The sequence below is a fragment of the Bufo gargarizans genome, chromosome 1 (genome assembly GCF_014858855.1).
Source record: "Bufo gargarizans isolate SCDJY-AF-19 chromosome 1, ASM1485885v1, whole genome shotgun sequence".
NCBI classification, from domain to species: Eukaryota; Metazoa; Chordata; class Amphibia; order Anura; family Bufonidae; genus Bufo; species Bufo gargarizans.
The window spans coordinates 513,351,432-513,362,162 of NC_058080.1; the positions used below are offsets into that span (position 1 = coordinate 513,351,432).

The following is a 10,731-nucleotide window of genomic DNA, read 5'->3' on the forward strand; positions in this document are numbered from 1 at the left end:
TTTTTAAGGTCCGCAAAAACTAGGTCCGTGATCCGTGACCGTTTTTTTCGTCCGTGGGTCTTCCTTGATTTTTGGAGGATCCACAGACATGAAAAAAATAAAATAAAATCTAAGTCAAGTTTGCCATTGAAATGATGGAATAAAACGGACACGGATCACGGACGCGGATGACAATCTTGTGTGCATCCGTGTTTTTTCACGGACCCATTGACTTGAATGGGTCCGTGAACCGCTGGCTGTGAAAAAAATCGGCCAGGAAACACGGATCACGGATGCGGCTGCCAAACGGTGCATTTTCCGATTTTTCCACGGACCCATTGAAAGTCAATGGGTCCGCGGAAAAAAAATGAAAACGGCACAACGGCCACAGATGCACACCGGTCGTGTGCATGAGGCCTAAGTCCTAGTTCACACTTCAGTGATTTGGTCAGTGATTGCGAGACAAGACCAGGTGCACCTTATGTCTCTGTAGCCTCCACTCCTGGTTTTGGCTCACAGTCACTGATGGAAATCACTGATCAAACACTGACGTGTGAACTAGGCCTAATAAGGAAAAAATCTACAAATAATATAGTTATTAGGCTTTACTGAGTTTGGAGGCCGCTCATTAAAGCGTTCCTCCTTATCATCCACATGTCACTTCTTAGACCCCCAACCACTGAATGAAGGGGGGGTCACATTTTCACCTGCCGAGGTGGGCAAAGGCGGCTATATCCAGGTGGAGACTGAACGGAGAGGTGGTGCTCAGCCCTTTCCAATCAATGAGTCATGTGGGAGACCCCCACTTGTGGATATGCCATGAATGTTTGTTAGGAAAACCCCTATTATTTATTTTTATAAAGAACATGGAGATTACTAATGTAGTGTCTCCTGTACACATTACAGTGGCATCGTCCATGGCTCTTGCAATGTATACACCTTTCCCCATGATCTGCTTGTTTAGGATATGATGGTGGTACGATGGGCAATAGTTCTATAAGCAGGTCACCTTTCTTGGGTTTTGGCACTGCAGAGACTTATTTGCTTCTGTACTTTGCAGACCAGCAGTATCCACCAATCATAAGAAGCAGGTGAACAAAAAGCAGAAGAGCTCAAAGATTCTTGTTCGAAATGTTCCCTTCCAGGCCATGGTTAAGGAAGTCCAGGAGCTGTTCAGGTCAGTGGTCACTTCAGTCTCTTGTAATATTACATTTTGGTCACCAGGGGGAGCTCTAGCACTGCGTTTATTTGCAGCACGATCTGATATTCTGCCGAGAAGCAACGTATGTGTGGAGATTCCATCATTAGTATGCAGTGTGTAACCTTACCTACATCTTGTCATCTTTTCACCTCCGATTCTGACTATCTGTGTATTGTTGTGTTAAGCAGTGAGTACTATCGTACCTATTGGGACTGAGTGACCTTGTGTCTCATTCATGTCACAATTTGGCATCACTGCAGCGTTCACGCTTGACTATCTTTGTTTTTCCGCGTGTCCTTGGTATGCACCATAGACACATTGTGCGGACTAAACACTATTTTTTTAAAAAAATCTCTGGGGCTGATGGTATCTTTTGAGGTGTACAGGAGCTTTTTGTGAGAAGAATGCAGCAAGATGTCTTGGTCACTGATGCTTCTTTTCTTGTAACGTTCCTGTGAGGATTTAATGCATCCTCCATTTGTTTTGGAACCTTGGGTGGAGGGGAGACTGTGACCTGGGAAAGGGGGGATAAAATGTTTTCTCATGCATTCTCTAAATGTCTTGGGTTGATTGTTTCTGATGGCTGAATGATGGCATAGGGGGGGAATCATATAAAAGAAAGCCGTCTTCAATACATCAGGACTTGTCGTTATAGTCCGCATCCAATACGCTTTTTTGTGGGTCGGATGCGGACCCGTTCACTTGAATGGGGCCGCATCCGTTTGCGGCACCCGCAAAAAATAGAACATGTCCGTAATATGGACAAGAATAGGACAAGGATAGGACCGTTCTATTATAGGCAGGACGTTCCATAGAAACATAGAATGTGTCAGCAGATAAGAACCATTTGGCCCATCTAGTTCCGTTCAGTAAAATGCCGTGTTTAGCAGATCCGCGATTTGTGGACCGCAAAAAAAGGCATGAGCCCTTAGATAGAATCTATAAAATTTGGGTGTTTTATGTTGGCCTTAAGATACTGGATACTGCATCAAACAGGGTGACTTTCATTGCTAACTTCCTCCACAGCACCTTTGGTGAACTGAAGACCGTTCGTCTGCCTAGGAAGATGGCTGGCAGCGGCTCTCACCGGGGTTTCGGCTTTGTGGACTTTGTAACCAAAAAAGATGCCAAGGTGAGAACAAGACATTAGGAGATGCCTCCTATAATATGTTATCCATGAACTGTCTTAAAGGACCCTAGATGTAACATTTGTCTTGCTTTTGCAAGACGATGTCCTATTTGTGTCCTTGCAGGTCTTACTAGCGTCATGCTTACACCGCTTGTACTATTTATTTACCCTTTTCAGTTTCTACATCTCATCTCGTGCATCACTTCCCCACCCCCTCTTCCCGTTCCAGACATGGGGGTCCTGTTTTCATGCCCCCCCTTAAATAGCTGTTTTCACACCGCCTGTTTCCCAATTAACAAGTGATGCATCTGTGTAAATAAACAGGCAGAGGGGGCGAGGTTTAGATGCTGTTTATGTTGAGCAGGATCCTCCAATTACATCCTCATTTATACCCTTGTATTCTCAGGTCTGGCAATGTTTGGCTCACACTGTGCCTCGACCTGGTCGTTATGCCTGTGCAGGCTGGTACAGCACAGCCGCTGGCACTAGGCTCAGGCAAACACAACCTGTGACCCAGGAAACTAGCACTGCTTTTACATCCCTAGAGATCTGAATGTTTAATCCTTGAGCTCTTCAGAGATGTACACATGTATGGCCATATGTCCTTGACCTGTGTGACATTTGTATTGAAGGAGACCTCTGTTTTTAACAAAAGCCTTTTTATTGTTTTACTATACGATAATCCTCATCAGTGCACTTTATGGTTCATTCTGTTGTCAACTGGTTTGGAAACCGTTTACCTAGTCCATTGTATAGAACATTTCAGGCATTTTGAATCAATGTGCTATATAGTAATACACACTTGGGGTTGTCTCACATCAGCAAATTACATTTATCATGTAGGGAAAGTTAATACAAGGCACTTACTAATGTATTGTGTCCATATTGCCTCCTTTGCTGGCTGGATTCATTTTTCCATTGCATTGTACACTGCTTGTTTCCAGGGATGGGAGCTGCTGTGCATGCGTGCCTATGTGCACTCCCACGGTCCCAACCACCGCTGCTGGATTGCAATCCCTAGAAACAAGCAGTGTATAATGTGTGGGAAAAATGAATCAAGCCAGCAGAGGAGGCAATATGGACAGTCGCAATACATTAGTAAGTGCCTTGTATTAACTTTGTCTACATGATGAATGCTATTTGCTGAAGTGAGACAACCCCTTTAATAATCTAATGCTTCCTAATAGTATAAAAAGGCTTGTTTTAAAAGGATTTCTAAAAGTTAAATCAAAGTAGTGTACAAACGTGATATAACAGTAGCCATTCACTTCTATAGCGTATATATCTATATATGTTGTATACACAGTTATAAGATGTAAAAGGACATGAACGTGCAAACTTCGTGATTAGTGTGTTAGTCTCTCATTCACAACTAGTTGATGCAGTCTGCTTTCCCCAGTATTGCAGTATCTGCAGCAGGGCTCATGCACACAAAAGTCTGTGCCCCATGCCCATGCTGCGGTCCACCGTGTGCCTGCCGCTTGCTGTTGCAGACCCATTCACTTGAATGGGGTCTGTGATCCACAACATTCAGTCTGCACTGCAAAAAAAAAACATGTTCTGTTTTTTTTTTTTTGTGGTGCGGGGGCACAGACCGAAATCCCTTGGAAGCGCTCCACAGTGCTTCCGTGGGCTTCTGCTCCGTGCCTTTGCTCCATATCTTGCAGATTGTGGACCCATGCAAGTGAATGGGTCCACATCCCTCATACAGAGCGCACATGGCCGGCGCCCATATATTGCGGACCTGCTGTTTGCAGGCAAAATAGGAACGGGCCGCACACGTGTGCATGAGCCCTTGGATGCAGTCCTAGGTAACTACATAGAATAAATAGAATGCCACATGTGCAGACCCATATAACACGAATCACATATACAGTGTAAATGCATTTCACTGGTAGCATGCGCCACTGAATATTAATTACGGGCCAAAATGCACCTAGTCATGGTTTCATCTTGGACTGGAATAACATACAGAGTTTTTGGCCACCAATCAAACCAAAAACAGTTGAAGGAAAGTTTCTGGTAGATAATAAATGTCCAGCAGATTGATAGTCAATTTGCCTAAAACTTTGTTATTAATTAATATTTACAAACCAAAAGCTTTGGCGTATGCTGGTAGGTGGGATATATTAGGCAGTCAGTTCTTGGGTTGGTGTGTTGAAAGCATCTAAATGACTTTGTCAACAGCCAAATGACTATGTCAGAGCGACTCCAAAACCCTAGCAGTCATGTTACTTTTACATGGTATTCCCTAAGGGCACGGGCCACTTTTTGTAAGAAATTGTTCAGGAATGGTTAGAGGACCATTACAAAGCGTAAAAAGATGCTGAATTAAGGCCCCTTTACACCAGTAGATAATCGTTTGAAAAATCATGAAATCGAGTGAAAGTGATTAATTATCGAGTAGTGTAAAAGCATTGAATGAGTGAATGGCAAGCGATAATCATTTAGTTGGTCGTTCTTGTTATCGCTAATGTAGACACCTGAAGACCCCATTACACAAGTAGATAATTGATTCGATCGAGCGACGAATGAGTCGTTATTCAAGTTGCTTTTTCCCACTGTGGAATCATCTGTGCTGTGAACAATACCTCCAAACTTCTCAGAGCTCAGTCTGATGTAGCATGTGTGGGATGTGCTGGAAAAACAAGTCCAGTCAATGGAGGTTCCACTTTGCATCTTATGGGACTTGAAGGATTTGCTGCTAACGTCCTGGTGTCAGATACCACAGGAGACCTTGTCTTAACTGGCAGAGCTGTTTGGGTGTTTTGGGAGGACCTACACATTTTTTTATATTTTGGCTAATCGGTGCATGTTCCTGTCTAACAAGGGTAACGATATTGAGCAAGTTTTAGTACCTAGATGTCTTCAAAATATCAACACAATCGAACAATGCTTTTGAATCTCAAGACCATAAGTCTATATAAAGATGCCTCACCTCTCTGAACTTGAAACGCTGTGACTTTACACTAGTCTAGTACCAGGCAATCCTTTGATACCCACACGGCTTCAGATCATGGAAAGATATTCGTCCACATAGGTAGAAATTGACTATAGTGAATTCAGCTTTTTCCAGACTGTGGCGATGGTAGGTATTCTATGAACAGATGTAATGTGGTTCAGTGTATATTGTACAAATGTGCTTTTATTGGAAGGGATTTTCTGGTTATATGTTTATGCAGTGTTTTTAGTACACTTTGTAGTACGTCTTTCACCATTGGCAAGATGTCTTTACAGTCAGTGAATGAGAAGATCTTTATTTATATACTGGAGGCAACAAAATCTTCAAATTGGGCTGATAAGTGGATACAGCTGGATTGATTAAAGGGATTATATGGGAATTTATATTGATGACGTATCCTGTGGACGCCTGCAGATCAGCTGTCAGAATAGGCTAGCACTCTGTGAGCGTCATGGCCTCTTCATGGGCCATGTGACATCACCGTACATTGGTCCCATGACCTAGTTGCAGCTCAGCCCCATTCAAGTCAATGTAGCTGAACTGCAATACCAAGCACAGCTACTATACAATGTACAGCATTGTGCTTGGAAAGCTGCCGGTAGTCAGCTATGCTCACCAGAGCAGCGGTGAGAACGACGTCTCCCTGAAACAGCCCATCGGCAGAGTTGCCAGGAACTCGAACCCCCGCCAATATGATAATGATGACCACCTCTCCTTAGGATAGGTCATTATTATCAATTCCTGGATAACCCCTTTAACCTTATTACGTTCATTTCTACATAAAACCACAAACGTCACATGAGCAAGAACCTAAACAAGTTTCAATCCTATCGTTTCTTCAGGGGATTGTGATCTGTATTAAGGCAGTGACATGCAGTCGAGCTTTAGAACTTGGGGAGCACCTGAAGTCATCATAGAGCCCCTGCTCCCTGGCTTTCTTTTATTAGGAGTTTGTAAATTTACAATTAGAGAAGGAGATTACCCAAAAAATATTTGAAATGATGTATGGATTTTTGAAGTCCATTTTTTTTCTGTAGTTGAATGTTGGTCATACATGGAAGGATGACATATCATCTCTACTACATTGTTGCATCACTTATATTTCTAGATAACCAGTAGTCTAGTGTTGGGAACCTTGTAGACATGAAAGTGGTATTTACCATCTTACCAACATTTATGGTATATCCACATGGTAAGTACTGGTCCCCCTCCACAGGGTATGTCTCATAGATGTGGGTCCACCTCTAAGATCCCCTACTGCCTCTAGAATCGAGGTCCTCCGAGTTGGCCCCGATGCCTGCGGCAACCAGGTGAGCAGGAGCACTAGAGTTCACATTCATGGTTTCTGTAAGTCAGTGCTAACTTGTGAGATGCAGAAACAGTGCAGCACAGTGAGTTGGCTTTTTATGTAAGCCCAGCCACCTTGCAGTCTGGATCCAGTGGGATGGGATCAGAAGACCTGTGTTGTAGAAGTTGGTGCAGGTCCTAGATGTACGACCCATATCAATCAGACGTTCATGTCATATCCTGTGAATATGTCTGTTTTGTTCACATTTGATTCTTTCTGTACAGAATTAGTTGATTTCCATTTTAATACTTGTTGAATGTCGTCTTCCTCCCCAGAGAGCATTCGATGCTCTTTGTCACAGTACCCATCTGTACGGGCGTAGGCTAGTCCTGGAGTGGGCAGACACAGAGGAGAGTGTGGAATCTCTCAGGAGAAAAACAGCTGAGCAGTATCATGGTGAGTAGTCAATTCTGGATTTAATTTGTCCAAAGGTGTAGATTGTGAAATGTACTTATCCACAGGAGTCCAACCTGACCACTACCCAGGGGCATTTATAGTATACACCGATCTAAAGGAGGAGTGCTCGTTTCTATAAATGTGCTGCCACAGTAGGATCTTTTGGTAGTCTTTCTCCCTTTTTTAGTACACTACAAACCACCTCTTTAGTTTTATAGGGTTTTTTCTTTATTTCATTTAAAGGGATAGGGCAACTTTTTTTTTTCCCATCTCCCTCAGATCCCCACACCAACTTACTACTAACTTGCTTACTGTTGAAATGTGGTTGCATTCTTCTTTCCTTGGAACCCGATCACGTGGTGCTGGGGGCCGCCATGGTTTTACGGTTTGCACGGATAGTATGCCAGGGACCCAGTAGTCAGAACATTGATCATTCGGGGTTCTTCCTACTGAGCATACATTGTATCCTCATCGGTGTACGGTTCCACGCATGCACCGTAGCGGTGAGTGGCTGAGCGGGCTTTTCCTGGTATCTGGAGCCGGGACCAGAACGGCATTGGTAAAGGTGAGATGGGCATTTTTGTATTTTTATTTTTTTTATCTTTTAATCCTTACTTTGTGCTACCAGCCGTTTATCTTTCTCCTTTTTATCCCTACTGCTTTTTCCCTATTATATTGTTACTTTGTGATCTTAATATCTAGAAATCTCTGCTAGCTAAATTGTAATCTTCACCCAGGTCCCATTTATGTTGCTCATGCCTTTCCTAAGCTTTTGTCCTTTTACATTTGCATACTTTCCTCTAGTCACTCTCACTTTTCTTCCAAATTCTTGCAGACCTCTCCTCCTACTCCATCTGTGTTTCGCTTCCCCCTCCTTGCTTTTCTCTGTCAGCAACTGTGTCTCCTAGCAGGTTAATTAGTATTGACTAGTTTTCTGCATTCTGTAAACATGTCAGTCAGTGGGGCCTCCCACTCCATCCTCAAAGGAAGGAACTTCCCTGGAGAAGACAGCAGGGCAACAGTGAGAAATAATGCCGGGGATTTGGGGAATATAGCTGTGCCACTCATCCAGGCAGTCACCCTCCAGTGCATGAGCTACTTAAGCACGTCTTTTGGCCAGGAGCTTCAGATGGGCATTTTGCTCTGGTTTGCAGGTGTAATCCATACATGTGCATAAAGAACTTTTCATACTAACCTTACAGTTGTTGCCATGAAAAACCTTTCCTTGAATATTCAGATTGGCCAACAATGCCACTTACACATAAACGTCTTTTACGAAATCTTTGATCAGTCTCCGATTTTTCATTTCCCTTTATACAGGTCTGCCGAAAAAGAAGAAATCCTCTGCCCTGATGGAGGATTTTATGGGGAGCTTAGAGCCGGATGATGCGGATGAGTAAGATGTAAGGCTTATAGTTTTCCTGACAACAACATCTTATTGCATTTAGGGAGGGCGATAGAGTCCACGTCCACCCGCAAACAGAACGCCAGCCAGTAAATACGCTGTGCAGCAGTGCCATTTATTTGCCACTGTCTGCCCCATAAATATATAATACAGCTGTTTATCTGTGCCAGACATATTCCGATGATTTGCTCCTGTTCTTTGCTTGTATTTGTATTGTAGTATTTTTGTATTACACAGGTCTAGCCTGGCACTAATTTATGAATGTGTTTTATATTTGTATGCAAATGCCTTTATCTACCTTTATGCATGCCCATGCTGACAGGTGGTGTCAGCACATAGTGCAGGTAGCTAGGAAAACCTGGTCGAGCTACAGCTTTCCGCTTGGACAGATGAAATGGGACGATGCCCCCCTTTTTTCCTCCCCCTGGGCACCATGTGATTGACACTTACAAATGACCCAGCTGAGCGCGCAGCGCTGTGACCGAGCCGCTCCTCCCAGACTGCCAGCGTTTTGTCATCTCATTACCAGCCGTCCCCTGATTCCACTCAGCCGAGAGAACCTTTAATACCAGCAATCTCTGTGTAACACGGTGGCCAGATGGGCTCCTCTCCCCCTTCTCACCCAAGTGCAGCCTCTCTCCTCTGGATGCCCATTCTGTCCATCGTTTGTATTTGCTCTCTTCTCCTTGCTCCGGATCTCCTCCCCCTCTACTTATAGTCACAGTACTTTTCTAGCACACACTTCACTTGTACATTTTCTGTATTCCTTCTTCAGCTAATTGTTCTCCTTTCCCTCTTCTCGCTTTCATCCGCTTTTTGGTTAGCTATTTACCTGTTTACCCCTGCCCCGTTTTGAGCTGATCGTAATATTCCACCGCGTGTAAAATGTAATACCATTTTCTGGATGCATTTACAATGGCCTGTCACGCGTTTGGCAGGCACAGCCGTCGGCTCTCAAATATCATGCCTGCCAGCTTCTGATTTTCACCGCTTGTATTTTTTATTATTTTTTTGGTTAACTGTACCTTCTCTCTCTCCCACAACATATAGGTTTCCATGGCTTTGAAGCCATTTTCATCCTTTATAACATCTGTGGACGACTGAGTCCCTATTTCAAGGCCTTCATTGGACACTGATGGAATTGCGTGACTTCTGGCCCACTGTGACTTTTAATACAAGAGAGCATTTTATACCAGAACGGGCGTTACCTGCAGCTTGCTGTCAATGGACTTTTCTTTTTTTTTTTAAGATGTGTTTTAAAGATAAAATGTAAAAGCACAATCGTGAGAGCCATCATCGGCTTCTGTTACCATGTAATCTGTTTAGGGCATATATTAGGTTCCAAGATGGTTAACAGGGTCAGCCATTACCCTCTCAGTGCATTATGGGACTTGACGGTTCTGACATGTCCTGTTAATCATAGGCCCGGGGGGGCAGTTAGAAGACCTGCTTGTTTAATTAAAATATGCTTTTTCCATATTTATGGTCCTTGATTCCTTTAAATATTGAGAACTTGGGGGGAAAAAAAAACACCCAGTCTATAGAAATATCATACCGGAGAAAGAGAGAGGCTTATTCAGATTTTAGTATCAGCATAATCTTTGTAAATATGGGCACAATGTTCTTTTTTTTTATGAGTGTTAATATATTTTTAATGCCATTTATTACTAATAAAAAAAAATCATCAAAGTAGAAGTGGCTACTAGTATTGGAGCTATAACCTTTTACAGACTGTCTAGGGTTAATCCCTGGGTTGTGGGGCAGTGTGAAGATGTTAACGCAATGTGACATTTGTGAAATTGAGCCTCAGCGTTGCCACGGTGACAGCCGGACCGCCATGCTGCCTGATGAGATGTTAAATGGTTTTGGCCTCCTGTCAGTGCGAAGCCCTTCCCCAGGGTGGGGGCGGCTGCTCAAGGGACCCTTCGCTTCATCCCTGCTCATCCAAAACCAGGCAGAGGTGATGTCCAGCCATGGGACAGAGTACTATTTATTTCTAAGCTACCGGTTTTACTATCATTTTATACTGGCCCAATGAGCGTATTCCATTGTCGTTCTGTTGTCTTTCTACACCGACACACAGATATACATAGGATGTCATTTCACATATACAGCATGACGTCTGCAGCCTCGTACTATACTGTGTCTGTACATTGCACCATGTTGGGGTATCCATGCAGTAGCCTAAACGCTAGAAGGCACCAAGACTGTACCCACAACCGCTGCCGGGTAATTCAAAAATGTCAAGAATTTTATAGCAGAAAGAAAACATAGAAAGTTACTTAAATTTAGCTTTATTACAATAATATTG

The 10,731-nt window shown here is 43.4% G+C and overlaps 1 protein-coding gene across 1 annotated transcript in view; it reads left to right on the forward strand.

The window, feature by feature from the left end:
- RBM19 (RNA binding motif protein 19) overlaps positions 1 to 10,115 on the forward strand; it is a 71,002-nt gene extending 60,887 nt beyond the window's left edge. The window contains 5 exon segments of the mRNA XM_044275319.1: positions 1,040 to 1,156; positions 2,207 to 2,312; positions 6,895 to 7,015; positions 8,336 to 8,418; positions 9,471 to 10,115. Of these exon segments, the coding sequence (XP_044131254.1) occupies positions 1,040 to 1,156; positions 2,207 to 2,312; positions 6,895 to 7,015; positions 8,336 to 8,415 (424 nt within the window). The 3' untranslated portion in view covers positions 8,416 to 8,418; positions 9,471 to 10,115.
- Positions 10,116 to 10,731: the final 616 nt, after the last annotated feature.